General features: G+C 39.8%; 1 protein-coding gene across 1 annotated transcript in view; it reads left to right on the forward strand.

Moving 5' to 3' along the window:
• The first annotated feature begins 10,822 nt into the window (after positions 1–10,822).
• The window catches only part of LOC121972449 (5'-3' exoribonuclease 3-like), an 88,971-nt gene continuing 82,829 nt past the window's right edge, over positions 10,823–16,964 (forward strand). Inside the window, exons 1-4 of the mRNA XM_042524118.1 lie at positions 10,823–10,845; positions 10,925–11,001; positions 11,071–11,111; positions 11,213–11,243. Coding sequence (XP_042380052.1) covers positions 10,823–10,845; positions 10,925–11,001; positions 11,071–11,111; positions 11,213–11,243 — 172 coding nt within the window. The remainder of the gene's footprint in view (positions 10,846–10,924; positions 11,002–11,070; positions 11,112–11,212; positions 11,244–16,964) is intronic.

Below are 16,964 nucleotides of genomic sequence, written 5' to 3' on the forward strand. Positions count from 1 at the left end.
CGCGTGGTTTGGAGGTTGGGTTGGAGATCTCGCTTGATTCACTTGATTCCCTAGTATTCGCCAGTGCATTCTGTATCGATGGAGTTCGGTTGGCAGTGGAATTGTAGGTTTGCGATTTTCGCGAGGTTCACTTGGCTATGATTGGGATTGGATTCGATTTTCTCCATGTTGTTGATGTTGCGAGTTTCTGAATGTTAGCTGCTTGATGATATGTCTAACCGAGATGTTATTTGATGGAATGAGTTGTGCTTTGAGTTTTTCGGTGGAGCTTGGACTTGGTGTTGGTTCTTGTGAGGTCTTCAAGTCGATTTTGTGGATGTTCCGTTTTCTTCTTGGGTATTTAGTGTCTTGCTCTGTATCGTGTTTTTCCTTCACAATTCTGCAACAATTTTGGTGTTGTGACTGGGTACAGTTTGGTTTGGCTTTGTCGTGATGGTTTGATCAGGTTTTGGGATATGGATTTGGTGGATCGAGTTGCAAATTGGTTTTCCTTGGTGCTTATGGCTCGGCTTAAGGTTTCTGTGAGGTTTTGGTTGTGATTTGGGTTTCTTCCCTGTGGAGTATTGATTCGCCTTGAGGTTTCATTGCAGATTTTGCTTGGTACACATGATTTCTGGAATTCACCATTTCATTCTGTTTTGTTGAAGTTGGTTGCCAGGGAAAATGGTTCCATTTGTGGTTTTCGCAGTGTTCGTTTCGCTATGAATAGTTTTGGATCCGATTTTCTTCATGTCAAGATGTTGTGAGTTTCTTGAATGTTACCTGTTTGGATAAACGCCTGTATGAGATGCTAAATGAAGGAATAAATTTCGTTTGGAGATTTAGTGGAGCTTTGGATTTGATTTTGATTCCAGTGGGGTTTCCTTTTTGTTTGTGCTGTTTAGTTTTCTTGGGATTCTGATTAGATCAGTGAATTACTTCTGATGGTGTGATACCCTTTCATGTATTCGATAATGGCCATGGATAGATCTAGTGAGTGAAATGATAATTTGAAATGGAGTTCTTTATCTATTTCTATATACTCTAGGTGATAAATTCTACTTTAGTTCCTTATTACGTATGCAAGCCTCTAGTTGCTTCTCTCATTGCTTAGGAGGTGTATGATTATGGAATAACTTAAACTGTAGTCCTTGTTATACTATGCATGAGTGGAATTTCGAGTATTTCCTTGCATTAATTGGTTGCTATGTTAATTGAGTTTTTGCTTAACAGAATTATGAAGTAGAATTGATAGATGATGACTGTCAACAGAATGCTAAGTTATTTCATACCACTGTTTATGGAATGACTGGACAGAACTTGACAGGATGAGGATAATAGATGTAAATGAAAATTACTCTTCCTTGGATGCTTTTAAGTTTATAGCACTAAGCACCCGGAATGTATATATATGTAGCTAATAAGATGAGTATGAGCATATGTGGTAGTAGTACGGGATGGGTGATCCGAGATGAGCTCCGGGGAGGACCCATCTAAACTTGACTGATAATTTATTGTTAGCTTCGGCTATATGACTGAATGCATGTTCTCTAGAAGGGACGCCTTTAGGTTCATGGGATTGTTGACCGACTGACATATTCACCCTATTAGCTACGTAGGATCACTTGTGCATGGTTTACCTTTCTTCTATGTATCGTAATTGGATTATGATTTCTTATTTATGAGACCCCTAGTTGCTATTTCTGTTATCTCATAGATGTCCTTTTATACATATTGGATTGTGCTTGCTGGGCCGTAGACTCATGATGTCTACATTATAGGTGAGGATGATTCACAGGGTATAACGAGGCCCTTGGAGTAGACGAGGAGACGGGATGGACGCATAGTACTATCCGGACATTTAGGAATGCAGAGCATACTGATTTCATTGCGAGAGGTTTTCTTTTCCTTTATTATTGTAAAGGGGGAGGTTGGGAAATTATTGTCCTTATTTATTAGACTCTTGTTAGAATTATAGTCATTTTCACTGGTTAAGATGGTTCCTTTTGTTGGGATTGTACTATGATTATCTACTTAGCAGTTGACGAGAGGGTAGTTCATTTTAAAAAAAAACTTAGGAATAAATCTAGGGATGTTTCAGTTCTAGCATGAGGAGGAATATATTTATCCTTAAGGCTATCATGCCTCCTATTATCATGATAAATAACATTAAGATGATAAGAATTATTTCTAGCATGTTTTTTATCATGTGTCAAAGGAATGAATTCATTAAATGATACCTTGGTTTTTACCCTGGAAGCTCCCCTTAGACATGTGCTTCGTCTTTTAACTTTGGTTGTTTTCTTCCCCTTTGGACATTGGCTTCGATAATGTCCATTTTGGTTGCACAAGAAATACACAATATGTTCCTTGCTCTTCTTTGTTGTGGGGATTGTCTCCTTGGGCTTCTTCTTGCCCTTGGGTATTACTTGACCTTTTTTCTTGGCCAATTTTGGACACTTGCTCTTATAGTGTCCATGTTCCCTACACTCAAAGCAAATGATACTATTTTTATTATTTACAATCAAAATTTCTATACCTTTGCTTTTAGAGGTGGCATTTGATCCTTCATTTGATTTATCTTGCATTGTGGAGGTTGCATCTTCTTCTTCTTCTTCTCCTCTTGAGGGTGTGAGTGCTTCCACCTCTTCAACTCTTGAGGATATGGATACTTCCACCTCTTCCTCACTTAAGATGTAGAAGATCTCTCATCTTCTTCCTTCTCCTCCTCTTCCTTCTTCTCCTTAAATGTTGACCTTATGTCAACATCGGATTGGTCCTTCTCTTCTTGGACCAATGAGCCCTTCTCCTTAGGCCCATCCACTCCTTGAAATTGAGTGGGGTTCTCATGATAGGCAATGCCCTTTTTCCAAAGATCACTTGCACTCGTGCATTCACCTACACTCAAAATTATGTTAGAGGGTAATAGATTTAACAAAATTTTTGTTACCTCCTTGTCCGCCTCCGCTTGTTCCCTTTGTTCCTCGGTCCAATGTCAAGGTCGGAGGAGCTTCCTCTTTTTGCCCTTTGGAGGCTCAAATGGATCTTCCAATGCAACCCATTGATTTCAATCCATTTGGAACCAAGTTTCCAACCTCGTCCTCTAATAATTGAAGTCTTCTTTGTCGTACGGAGGTGGAATTCGGATATCCCATCCGAGTGGTCCTTCAATCTCCATCTTCTTCTTCCTCTAGCTTCTTGCTATCTTGGCGGTTAGTCCGTAGAAGAGCGACCTCGCTCTGATACTAATTGTTGGGACCTTTGTGCCCGCTAGAGGGAGGGGGGGTGAATAGTGTTTCGTCGCGCACTTGTGCTTGCTTCGTCTTGATATGCAGCGGAAAATAAAATACAAACACACTACAACGCTAACACACGTATTTACTTGGTATCCACCTCAAGATGAGGTGAGTAATCCAAGGATCTACACACAACGCTATCTCCACTAATGAAACACTCCTTTTCGATCGCAGCCGAAGGCGGAGAAGCCTCGTACAAACTCACACAACAACACAAACAAAAATACAAGAAGAGAGTACAAGATACAAATGAAAACACTACTTCTTCTTGCTTACTTGTTGCTTGTTGTTGCCTCTTGAACCTTGAGAGAACACTTCCAAGAGCCTTCAAGAACTGGCGGTGAAGATCGGAGAAAGTCGCTGAAGATCGCTATAAGCTCGCAGGAAAGAAATCGTAAAGACCTGGCGAAGAAAATGCTTCGCCCAGGTTTTAAACAGTGCTCCCAATCGATTGAATTCATCCCTAATTGATTGCCACGTCAGCACCGCTCCATCGCAGCCGTCCATCACCTGCATCCTGCGCAAACGGTCACTTCCCAATCGATCGACCGATCGATTGGGACTTCCTGAATCAATCACCCGATTGTTCAGAACCTTTCTGTGCTCTCGCATCCGCATGAGAATTTCTGCTGCCCAATCGATCGACCGATCGATTGGCAGCTCCCAATTGATCGTCCGATCGATTGGGAAAGCCTTTGTGCTCACAATTTCACATCCCAATCGATCGACCGATCGATTGGGCCTTCCCATAATTGCAACACAACCCAAATCGATCGACCGATCGATTTGGACCCTGTTCAATCGATCGCCCAATCGATTGAACACTCTAAACTTGACTCAAACTCAAGTCCAAAGTCCCAAACCCAACTTCGGGTCAACCGTGACCTGTTGGGTCTCCATGCCTAGCATTTGGCCACTCCCGATCAACTTCGAACTATCCTTCTAGCCTCCTCCATCAGCCTTGCGTCCCTCGGATATCTCCCCATCATTCATGTCTTTCCTTCAGGAGCTTCCTTTGGCCTCATCCTAGTTATGGGGTCTTTCTTGCCAAGTCATACCAGGACTTACCTTGCCAAGACCACATGCTTGGACTTACACCATTTGCCAAGATCACACTTGGACTTTCCAATTGCCTGGCTCTTCACCAGGACTTTCTCCTTTGCCAAGATCACACTTGGACTTTCCAACTACTTGGTTCCTCACCAGGACTTTCCAATTGCCTGGCTCCTCACCAGGACTTTCTCCTGCCTAGCTCCTCACTAGGACTTTCCCGTTGCTATTAGAGTGTATACTAAAAGCCTAGCTTTTGTAAACTTTTATTTTGAAATAAAAAAATCACATTGGTCAATATCTATATTTATTTGTTAAATGTAATTGCTCAATTAATTTATATAGTAGATAATATGGTGTGTGGTGTCACACACAGAAGATCATGTTGTCGGTTCTTTTATAAATTATAAACAGTTGCTCGCGACTAAGATGGAAAGGAACAAACCGTTGGAATAGTCGTAGTGTAGTTAAGTATTAGTTTATCTTAACTAATAAATTACACTGATACACTCTGAGTGTATTGAGTAGGACCAATTAAGGAAAGTTTTTTTTATACTGACTTAATAAAAGAACAAGTCCTTAGTTATTATGGAAGTGTGTGCTCTTAATCCTAATATAATAACAAATACATATATTTAGTATTTATTTCTTTAACTTATCAAAGGGTGAGATTTAGCTCGATAAATCAATAAGCTCGATAAGTTGGGAAATGATATTACTTATAGTGTGTGTTGTTGATTATAGAGGGAAACTGTGTCCTAGTTATCTAGGTTGAGAATGTCCCCAAGAGGAGCTCATAAGGATTGTCATGTTAAATTCTGCAGGTGGACTTAGTTCGGCATGACAATAAGGTTGAGTGGTACTACTCTTGGAGCTAGATATTAATTAAGTGAGTTATCAGTAACTTACTTAATTAGTGGACATTCATTATTTTAAACACAGGGAGACTAACCCACTCATGATAAGAAGGAGCACATAATGTAATTTGGGATTGGTGCGGTAGTGCAATAATAACTCTATAGTGGAATGAGTTATTATTGATGAATTTGAGTTGTGTGTTCAGGGTGAACACGGGATGCTCAAGCTCATTGGAAGGCTAAAATCAATTTCTTCTCTAGGTCCCTGTCGTAGCCTCATTAAAGTCTCAAGTCCATCCAAATAAAATCTCTTCTTGGTGTCCAAGAAAGGAGGCCAGCCCATTGCTTGGTGATCAAGCAATGGTCGGCCACCATCTCCTTAAGAGGGCCAGCCCTCTTGAGGGGCCGACCATAATAAATTCAAATAGGAGGGGTGTTTTGAATTTTTAAAATCTTTTCTTTGTAGAAAACTATAAGTTTTAAAAGAGAGATTTTAATTTTAAAAACTTTTCTTATTTGAATTAGGCCACATGGTTTAATAGAGAGTTTTAAAAGTTTTAAAATTTTTCTTTTTTAACCATCCTCATGGTTTTAGAAAAAAGGAAGAGAAGTTTTAAAATTAAAATTTTCTATTCATGTTAAAAAAGGAAATTTTTGAAGAGAAATTTTAAATTTTAAAACATGGTTTTAATTTTTAAAACTTTCCTTTTTAACAATTAACTTTAGGAAAGAGAGCTTGTAAAATTTTATAAGAGGATTTCTTCTTGTAAAATTTTATAAAAAAAATTATTATTCCTTCCTATAAGTGGCCGACCACCCTTGCTTGGTGCCCAAGCAAGGGGCCGGCCAAATCATCATCCAATCAATCCATGATTTGGTGATTGATTTAATTAAGAGGAAAGAAAAGGCAAAATAAAAAGGAAAAAGGAAAAACAAGAGGAAGATTTTAATTTTTGTAAAAATTCTTCCCTTATTTGCTTTGGGCAAGAAATATAAAAGAAGGGGTGAGGAGGCCTCATGAGACTACAACTCTTATTCTCTTAGTGGAGACTCTCTTGGTGGCCGACCCTCTCTCCCTCTCTCCCTCTCTCCCTCTCTTCTCCCTTTACTCTCTTTTCTTTTGTGGTGGTGGTGGCCGAAAGTTTGAGAAGGAGGAGGAGTTTTTGGGTGGTGTTCACCTTGGAGGATCGTCGCCCACACGACGTCCAAGGCGAGACGAGGAATACGATAGAAGATCTCGAGGTTATTAGCATACAAAGAGAAGGTATAATTAACAATTGTTTTCCGCATCATGCTAGTTATTTTTCTTTGTAAAGAATTCCAAACACAAGAGGCATTAGATTCTAGTTTTTTGGATTTGTTTCGAAGTTGTGTTTTCTTTGTTTTGTTTTTCGAATTTGTGATTCGATTGTTCTTTTTGGTTAAACCTAGAGTTATATAAGGAAATTAAATATTAGCTTTCCTTAAAAGGCTTTGTCTAGGCGGTGGTAGATGCTCCTATACCCAAGAAGGCCATATGCCTCGCCATGCAGTCCTGGAAGCCAATTTTAGAAATTAATATTTAATTGAATTTATAACATAGGTGGATTTGGATAAATAGTGTTAAGTTCCGCTTACGATCCAAGTCTAAACCATTAAGAACAGATAAGTTAATTTAGAATCAATAATGTTAAATTCCGTTTGTGATTCCTAATTTAACTTCTAAAGAACACAATAGGTTATTTAGGAAAGGTCGACACTTGTACAAAATTTTTGTACAGTGGAACCGGTACGATCTTCCTAGGACTAACCAACAGTTGCCTGACTCCTGACTAGGACTTTCCCTTGCCTAGCTCCTCACTAGGACTTTCCCGTTGCCTGGATCCTCACCAGGACTTTCTCCTGCCTAGCTCCTCACTAGGACTTTCCAAAGGCCTAACCTCCAGTTAGGACTTTCCCAGTCAAGTTTCTTGTCAACCTTGACCTACTTGACTCGTATTCTTATCAACCTGGTCAACCCTTTGACCATCTCCATAACCGGACGATTGCTCCAGCAATCTCCTTATATTGTCAAACATCAAAACTCAAATCCTGACTCAAGCTTGACTCAACTCAAGCTTAGTCAAACTGGTCAACCTTGACCTAGGGAAATTGCTCCAACAAAAACTATATTAGATTTTGCGATAGTATATGATCTTATATTAGCTAATACGTTTTTTAAGAAAAGAGAAGAACACTTAGTCATATTCAAAAGTGGGAATAATAAATCGCAAATTGACTTTCTTATGGTTAGGAAGAAGGATAGAAATATTTGTAAAGATTGCAAAGTCATCCATGGAGAAAGCTTAACTATCCAAAATAGGGTAGTAGTGTTAGATATACGCCTCAAACATAATATCAATAGAAAGAAAATATATATAATTCCTATAATTAAGTGGTGGAAGTTAAAGGATGGGAAGCAAAATATATTTAAGGAGAAGATAGAAGTCCAAGCATTAGGTGAAATATTCGATGACTCTAGTACAATATGGGATAAGATGACATCAAAGTTAAAAATAGTAGCTAAGAGTGTACTCAGTGAGTCAAAGGGAGATGCACTACTAAGTAAAGAATCTTGGTGGTAGAATGAGAACGTACAAGAGAAAGTAAAGTAAAAGCGAATAGCTTATAAGGAATTATATATTTGTAAAAACGAGGAAAACTTAAAAAAATATACAATAGCCAAGAAAGAAGCTAAGAAAGTAGTGAGTGAAGCAAAAAATAAAACTTTTGAACGGTTATATCAAAAATTGGATACAAAAGAAGGGAAAAGAGACATTTATAGAATAGCTAAAGTGAGAGAAAGGAAAACAAGAGATCTTAGCCAAATAAAATGTATTAAAGATGAATATAATAGGGTATTAGTAAACGATGGAGAAATAAAAGAGCGGTGGAAGACGTATTTTCATTAACTTTTTAATGAAAGTTTAGGTGACCAACTTAACTTAGGTAATTTAATTATGTCAAATGAGCATAGAAATTTTAATTTTTATCGTAGAATTCAAACTTTAGAAGTAAAACAAACTTTAAATGAGATGCACAATGGAAAAGTCGTTGGACTAGATGATATTCCGATAGAGGTATGGAAGTGCTTAGGGAAAAAAAGTCAGAGGTATGAATGACTTACAAAATTATTTAACATGATATTGAAAACGAAAAAAATGTCTGATCAATGGAGGATAAGTACTCTAGTTTCCTTATATAAGAACAAGGGAGACGTACAAAATTGTACAAACTATAGGGGTATTATACTAATGATTCATACTATGAAACTTTGGGAGAAAGTAATAGAAAAAAAATTAAGGAAGGAGACCACAGTGACAGAAAAATCAATTTGGGTTAATGCCTGGAAGGTCGACAATAGAAGTTATACATCTTCTTAGACAATTAATTGAAAAATATCGAGAGCAAAAACAAGATCTACACATGGTATTCATTGACTTAGAAAAAGCTTATGATAAAGTCCCAAGAGAAATTATATGGAGAATTTTAGAAAAGAGAGGTGTTAGCGTAACATATATTAAACTAATTAAGGATATGTATGAGGATGTAACGATCAGAGTAAAGACTTCAGGCGGAGTAATTGAAGCATTTCCAATAAAGATAGGGTTACATCAAGGATCAGCTCTAAGTCCCTATCTTTTTATACTAATTATGGACGAACTCACTGCGCACATTCAAGACACGGTACCGTGGTGCATGTTGTTTGCAGATGATATTATTTTGATAGATGAGACACGTGAAGGAGTAAATGCTAAGTTAGAATCTTGGAGGGAAACACTAGGAGGGAAAGGTTTTAATCTTAGTATTTTAAAGACAGAATATATGGAATTTAAGTTTAGCAATATTAGAAGTAATGAAACAATTGTTAAGATAGGAGAGGACGAGTTGTCCAGAACCGAGAGATTTAAATATTTATGATCATTTTTACAAAATGATGGAGGGATTGAGAGATATGTCTTACATAGAATACAAGCAGAATGGGTGAAATGGAGGGGAGCGTCGAGTGTTTTATGTGACCGTAAAGTACCTCTTAAATTTAAAGGTAAGTTCTATAAAATTACAGTTAGACCTGCTATGTTATATGGAGCTGAATGTTGGTTAATTATAACTCGAGCACATGAGCAGAAGATGAGAGTTGTAGAGATGAGGATGTTAAGGTGGATGTGTGGACATACAAAGATGGACAAAATAAGAAATGAGAGCATTAGAGAGAAAGTCGGAGTTGCATCTATCGAGGAAAAATTCCGAGAGACACGTTTAAGATGGTACGAACATGTACTTAGATGACCAATAAATGCTCTAGTTAGGTGATGTGAAACTATGATAAATATGCATATCAAACGAGGAAGAGGAAGATCAAAAAAGACTTGGTTAGCAATAATAAAACAAGATAAAATTTATTTAAATATAGATGATAATATAATAGGAGATAGAGCTTAATGGCGTAAAAGGATTCATACAGCGGACCCCACCTAGTGAGAAAAGACTTAGTAGTTGTTGTTGTTGTTGTTGTTGTTGTTGTTGTTGTTGTTGATCTATAGGGTTGACTATTAAATGTATCCTGAACTTTTTGGGTTATAACAAATCTATGATAAGTACATCACATACTATTAAATTTGTCACAAATCTTGCACATTCTTGACATAACACATTAAATGACACTTTTTCTTGATGAATATTATTACTTCATGATTTAAGAATTTCAAATACAGTTTTTAGAAAATGTAAAATTTTCTATAGTTAAATACATGTTTAATTGATAAAAGTATTAATATATGATACACTTTGCCGTTAAAAAATTTAATGAGGTGGTAAAATGACGTAGAATGTTATGTAAAATAATACTCTAAAAATTAATTAAAAATTTGTTGGCTAGTTTTTGTCATGATAAAATTGAAATTATTATGTATTTGTAAAACAGAGAGTTTCTGATGATTTATTAAAAACTTAAAAGTTAGCAGTAGATTTATTAATTAGCCATACTTTAAATAAGCTTTTTGAATGCTCAATTGGCTTTTATTAGTTCTTATTTTGATATACTGTATATCCTGTTCGGATGAGAATAATCCACCCCTTTTCGGACAAGAATGAATAAGAGGCCTCTGTTGTCTTACTGGTCAATGTGAATATTGGTTCTAACTTAAGGCAGTGTGATGCAAAGAACTTGCTGGTTTTTTCATCTATCTGGTGCTTTTCCTTTATTTCATTTGTTAAACTGATACACTAACAATCTTGTAATTTATTTCTTTGTAAAAAAGAATGGGAAAAAGGAATTGAGTTTTTTTTTTTTGAAGTTTGAATGTTTCATTTTAGTTATGATTTTTGGGAGAAATAGTTTTAGTGAATAAGGTATAAGCAATTGGCATGTGCAGCCTTTTACGTTATGATTGATCCACGACACTGCCTTCAGCAGCGCATTACTTAAGTTTAAATTAGATCTCATAATTATCTTTTCTGTTTTATGTATAGTATGTACACATACGTCCATTCTACAATATTTTCTTCTGCTACCAGGTTCTACCCTTACCATTATGCTCCTTTTGCCTTTGATATGAAAATTTAGGCAGCCTTAACATAAGCTGTACTCTCGGTTCTCCTTTTAAACCATTCAATCAATTAATGGGGGTCTTTCCAGTTGCAAGGTGATTCAATTAATATCAATAATTATATTTTATATCATTTTATTCATTATTTTGACTGATATTTTATCTACTGTTACAGTTCCCGTGCACTTCCTTTACATTATAGACAATTGATGTCTGATCCAACATCTCTGATTCTTGACTTTTGTCCAACTGGTAACTGAAACTTGATAAAGCCTATCCTCCGTTTGCATTTCTTATATTTTTTTAATCACCATTCTTCAGATTTTGAAGTGGATATGAATGGAAAGAGATATGCTTGGCAGGTTAGACAATAAAAACAATTTAACTGTGTATCGTGAAAATTCCTTTAATTATACTTTTCAACATTACAATATTTGATGGTATCATTGCTTTTTTTTCTCAGGGAATTGCTAAGTTTTCATTCATCGATGAAACTCGTTTGATCCCATTCGAAAACTGAGTCGGATGAAGACGGGCCGCGCTATCGCTGGTGTTGACGGAAAGTCGCTGCGAAACCTGGACGATCTGGCACCCGCTAGAAAAGTTTACACGAGCGGATGACAGGGGGGTGGTGACGAAGCAAAGGTCCTGCGCACACTCAGACGATCCGACCAGTCGTTAGAGACAAAAAACCAGGGAAAAATGCCTCGGGTCAGACCCTCCGAGCCTCAAGTCAGGTACTTTTTCCCCAGCAAACACAGAGAAAGGACGAAAAGTAAGACATGAGTCTGAAATCACAAGTGAGCGTACCTGCGTAAGGACGAAGCCTCCCGTTAAGTCCTGACCTGTATCCTTGGCTGGCATATCCCGACCTGTACGCTTCTATCCATGTGTCTAGTGCCGCCAATCTATAAGTCCTGACCTGTATCCTTGGTTGACACATCTCGACCTGTGATCCTGGCCTCTAAGTTCTTGACACGTGGGTCTAGCCCCGGGATCCCATTCATGCCTGACCCAGCCCATTTTGTAACTTAACCCTTTGAACTAGACGTAGACCGGATTCTTGACCTCCACGTAGGTCAGACTTTTGACTCCCACGTAGACCTGACTTCTGACCGCCATGCACGCTTGACTTCTGACCGCTATGTGAGCTTGACTTTTGACCTTCCCACGGGCTTGACCTCTGACCACATCATCTCTCCGACCACACGATCATGCACCGTATCACAAGTCTCCCCCTCAAGTCTAGTTGAAGGAGGCCCTAGTCCGACTGACTAGACCCAAGTCCCGTTTCACTCGATCTGGCTCCCTGGCTCCTGCATGTGTCTACTAGCTGACCCTTTTTTCCCATGTCTCATTCAGAATTTATCGCCTTTTTCTAAAAGATAGGTTGGACTTTACTGTATGCATGCTGATTCTTCGATTTCCGATCCTGCCACTTTCTTATAAATGTCGCACTATTTCCCAAACGTCGTTTTAAGTTCCGAGGTGATCCCTTCCCCTTCTCCTTCTTTATAAAAGGGTCGTGTACACTTCCACCTTCCCTTCCTCAAGCTACCCCTGGTTAATAGAATCACCTGTCTCCTTATACTCAAGCCTCCATGGAACCTGCAATGGAATCTGGCGAACCCTCTTCTTTGCATCCACAGATTGCCCAACTGGATGAATTGCTGGCCCAGAAAGATGAAGCCTTACAGGAGATGACTGAAAGCAGAGATCTTCAAGTTTCTCTTACTCGTGAAATGGAAAGACTCTGGCTAGCGGCCAAATCTCGAACTCGGGCTGAGATAGCTCTCAGGCTTAAGGCACAATCAGACTTTCAAAGCCAGGTTCATTATATTGTTTACTTGAAGATGAGACACGAGGACGAAGTGACCCTCCTAAAAGAGGAAGGCCGGATAAAGGATGAGACTATTGACCAACTAAAGTGCACCATCGAACTTATCAAGGAAGATTTAGCTCGAGCTCAGGCTCATCTAGCCAAGAAAGATCAAGCCTCTAGATCTGGATCTCGCAATGACAATGTAACCTGAACAAATGTTCTTCAACTTTTATTATATAATAACCCTTACATTATCTGTTCTCACGATTGTAATTTGACCTGAACAAGTCTAATTGACTAGGCCCAATCGGAGCTTCTTGTTCTTCCCCCTTGTGGAACTAAATGCAGCACAATCCTCAATGCCTTGCCTCTTAGGGTTCATTACCCACTTAATTGCTCCATTAACCTGGGGAATTATATCTCCTTAATTACAGTATCATTAACTCTCACTATTCCCCTCCTTTAAAAGACGCCCGATTAGCACTCCTTGATCGTAGCCCCCTTCTGCCAATGCTATGAGTTCATCTTCTTCTAACGAGGTTGATTAATCACTCCTTCAATTTCGACTAACTCAGCTTACCCATCAACTTGCTAAAAAAAAAACAGAGCTGACTGAGATGACTCAAGACAGGGATCTTCAAATAACACATCGCTGGGATACTGAAGCTTTCTTGTCATCAGCCCAATCCCGGGTCAAGGCTGAAGTAGCCTTGAAACGGAAGGCTTACTCAGACCTGGAACGTCAAAAAGCTTCGATATCTCTTCTCAAGGAGGAAATCCGCATCAAGGATGACATTATCGCCCACTAATAGAACATCATTACCCAACAACAAGACCTCATTAATCTTTACAAGGCGGACTTAGGAAAAACCCAGGCTTCTTCAAGACCCCTCCATTTGGGAAGAACTCCTGAGCAGAGAAATGACCCTTCTACCAGCATTGTCAATCCCTTCTAGATATCCGCTATCTTCTAAGTTGCTTATGAGAAAAATATCATGTATGCAATTTACGATATATAATTCAAAGAATTGGGTCCTAATGTTATGAATAGATGTTTATAACCATGTATAAATCATATGGACAAACCTGTTTTAGGATTTATATTAAAACTAGCCTCCAGGACTCTGCAGGGGATTACTTGCTTATAAGACGAATAAAAGAAAAGGCTGAGAGAGACTGACCGGTAGGATGTTGGGGGCGTGAGAGCAGGGCTCACTTATAACTCGCACTGAGGTGAGAGTCTGGAACACCGACCTGGATGGTCGTTGGGCGTGAGAGCATAGCTCACTTATAACTCGCACTGGGGCGAGAGTCTGGAACACCGACCTGAACGGTCGTTGGGCGTGAGAGCATAGCTCACCTATAACTCGCATTGGGGCAAGAGTCTGGAACACCGACTTGGACGGTCGTTGGGCGTGAGAGCATAGCTCACTTATAACTCGCACTGGAGCGAGAGTCTGGAACACCGACCTGGACAGTCATTGGGCGTAAGAGCATAGCTCACTTATAACTCACCCTGGGGTGAAAGTCTGGAACACCGATCTGGACGGTCGTTGGGCGTGAAAGCATAGCTCACTTATAACTCGTACTGGGGCGAGAGTTTGGAACACTGACCTGGACGGTCGTTGGGCATGAGAGCATAGCTCACTTATAACTCGCACTGGGGCAAGAGTCTGGGACACCGACCTGGATAATCGTTGGGCGTGAGAGCATACTCATTTATAACTCACACTGGGGCGAAAGTCTGGAACACCGACCTGGACGGTCGTTGGGCGTGAGAGCATAGCTCACTTATAACTCGCACTGGGGTGAGAGTCTGGAACACCGACGTGGACGGTTGTTGGGCGTGAGAGCATAACTCACTTATAACTCGCACTGGGGCAAGAGTCTGGAACACCAATGTAAAATACCGGAAAATAGGCGAATATTAATAAGGAAATTTTCTGGAATTTTTGAAAATTTTTCGGAACTCGTATGGACAAGTTAACGAGGATAAAATTTGGGTTCCCGAAAAGGCCTGTTTAGGCTACCCATTTAAGTGAGGAATTGTTTATTTTATAAATTCCTTTTTCTTATTCTTTTCCTTTATTTTCTCTCTTCCTCGTCGTTTCCTTCTCTTCGCCCGCGCCTGCTCACCCCAACCCTAACCGCCGGCCACGACGATTTTTCTTCCTCCCCTTCCATTTCTTCTTCTTCCCGAGATACCGCTGGCCATAGGAGCCCTAGCGCCGACCTTCTTCCCGCGACGCTGGTCTCTCCTCTGTGCTCTAGCCTTGATTCACTACCGACCTCTCCTCTACCCGCCGCCGCTGTGCCCTAGCCGGAAGCCGACGGCCATGGTTCCATCTCTCTCCAGTGGCCATTTTGTTGTTGTCCTTGCTATGCCCTAGCGCCGGCAGCCGACCACAGTGCCCTAGCCTTCCTTCTGCCGCAGCCGCCACAGGGAGCAGTGACACCGCCTTTCCTCTTCTTCCTGTCCAAGCGCCGGTGAAGTGCAAGCACAACCGAGCAAAGCCTTCACATTTCTCTAGCGCCATCCTCCTTCCCTCTGTGCTGCCGAGCCGACTCTCACAGCCCACTTTCGTGCCCTAGTTGGGTGTACTGCCGCCGCTGCTCCTCTGCACAGTGTCGCCGTTGTTCGCCCTATTGTCGGCCAGTCGAACCCTAGATCGTTGCTTGCTCACCTGGGCCCTAGTTCCCTAATGCTGAAGCCTCTAACTCGTGCCCTAGCAGTGAAGTCACTTGTTCTAATTCCAGTAGCAACCATCTCTTGTAGTTGGATCATGTGCTAAATGTTTTTGGTTTCTGACAGCAAGGTTTTCAGTTGTATCAATTGGAAATTCTTCGACCTTGGATTTAAAAGTGATACATCCAGATTTAGGTGAGTTTAGAGGTGATTCCATTCTACATTGAATTTCATTAATAGTAATGGATAGTACGAGTTGATTAGTTGATATTAGATTGATAAATGTATTTGTTGTATTCCATTTGGATAAGTTAATTGATGATCCAATTGAGGTTTATAAATTGGGTTTGTATTTAAGTTATATTTCAGGGATTCGATTTAGCTAATTAATTTGTATATAATTAGCTAAACTTGTATGTCGTATTGCCACATGACTTTGACGCGAGACGAGTATCTCGGAGTCGGAATTGGACTTTTCTTTTATCGGAGGCGGGTATTTTTGACTTATTGTCTTTGATATGCTTAGTAATGAAATTAACAATTTGCAGTAATTGTGTTTTCTTATTTGTTTCGGTTAATCACTGCCCGATACATGTTGCCTGCTTGATTGATTGTTTGTTTGCATCTCGTATTGATACCTATCTGATTTCACATGCTCATGGGTAGTGATATAACCATGTCTTACCATGTCAGGACCTAGGTTTGATACCTTATTTGATCAGTATACCTTGATATGATTTATTCACTATGGTGCCCATTGTTATATGTCCAGAGGTTGGTTTAGTATATTACCATGCTTAGTGACATGCACCATTTGCATGACCGCATGCTGTGCGATAGATTGCTCCATTATTGTTGAGCACTTTGCCAGTTTTCATCACTGTTCGGTGCTCTGTTGTGACGCTCATGGGTAGCCTGACACAGCGTGGTAGCACGTCAGTTTGGCTCTTCCAGTGCTCCGTTGGTCCGCTCATGGGTAGTGTGACACAGCGTGTAGCACGTTAGAGATCCCTCCCAGTCATAGCGTACCGGGAGATGAGAGCATTGCGCTCCCCCATTTATGATTTGGGGTAGGAGTACGTGTGTACTCCGACAGCATCCCGTCCACTCGATCACTCATCAGGAGTAGTGTTGCAGAGTGCACGGTTGTCACAGCTCTACCCATTCGGTCCCACTTTTGTTATGTGTTGGGTGACTGGCGTCAGGGGTGACCATGACATTGGCATCATATGCATGATGAATTTATTGTTTGTGATTGTGTTTGCTGCATTTATATGCTGCATATTGTTTGGATACCTATGTTTGACATGCATACAGGTCTTCTATACCTTTCGGATTGTTTGTCCTTATACCGGGTCCTGGTTAGTACATTTTCTCTCCTGTTTACTTCAGATGCATTTTTATCTTTTTTATCAGGAGACTGTACGCATGGTTAGTGCTAGGTGTTATTTTCTTTACTTTGCATATCAATTGTACCTGCTGAGTGTTGGACTCACCCCGCCTCCATTGTTGTTATTTTCAGGTTGATGCTGTCAGGAGGGAGTTCCAGTCGCTAGTCCTCGCTGCACGTAGTGCTAGATCCCTGCCGACCTTGATGTTTTATCTATCATTTGGTTTTGTTTTTATTTTGATTATGTGTGGACTTGGTTATTTAGATACTTGGACATTGTATGTTTTCTTTTGCGATATTGATGGATGTTCTATTCG

The sequence above is a fragment of the Zingiber officinale genome, chromosome 4A (assembly GCF_018446385.1).
Source record: "Zingiber officinale cultivar Zhangliang chromosome 4A, Zo_v1.1, whole genome shotgun sequence".
Lineage (NCBI taxonomy): Eukaryota > Viridiplantae > Streptophyta > Magnoliopsida > Zingiberales > Zingiberaceae > Zingiber > Zingiber officinale.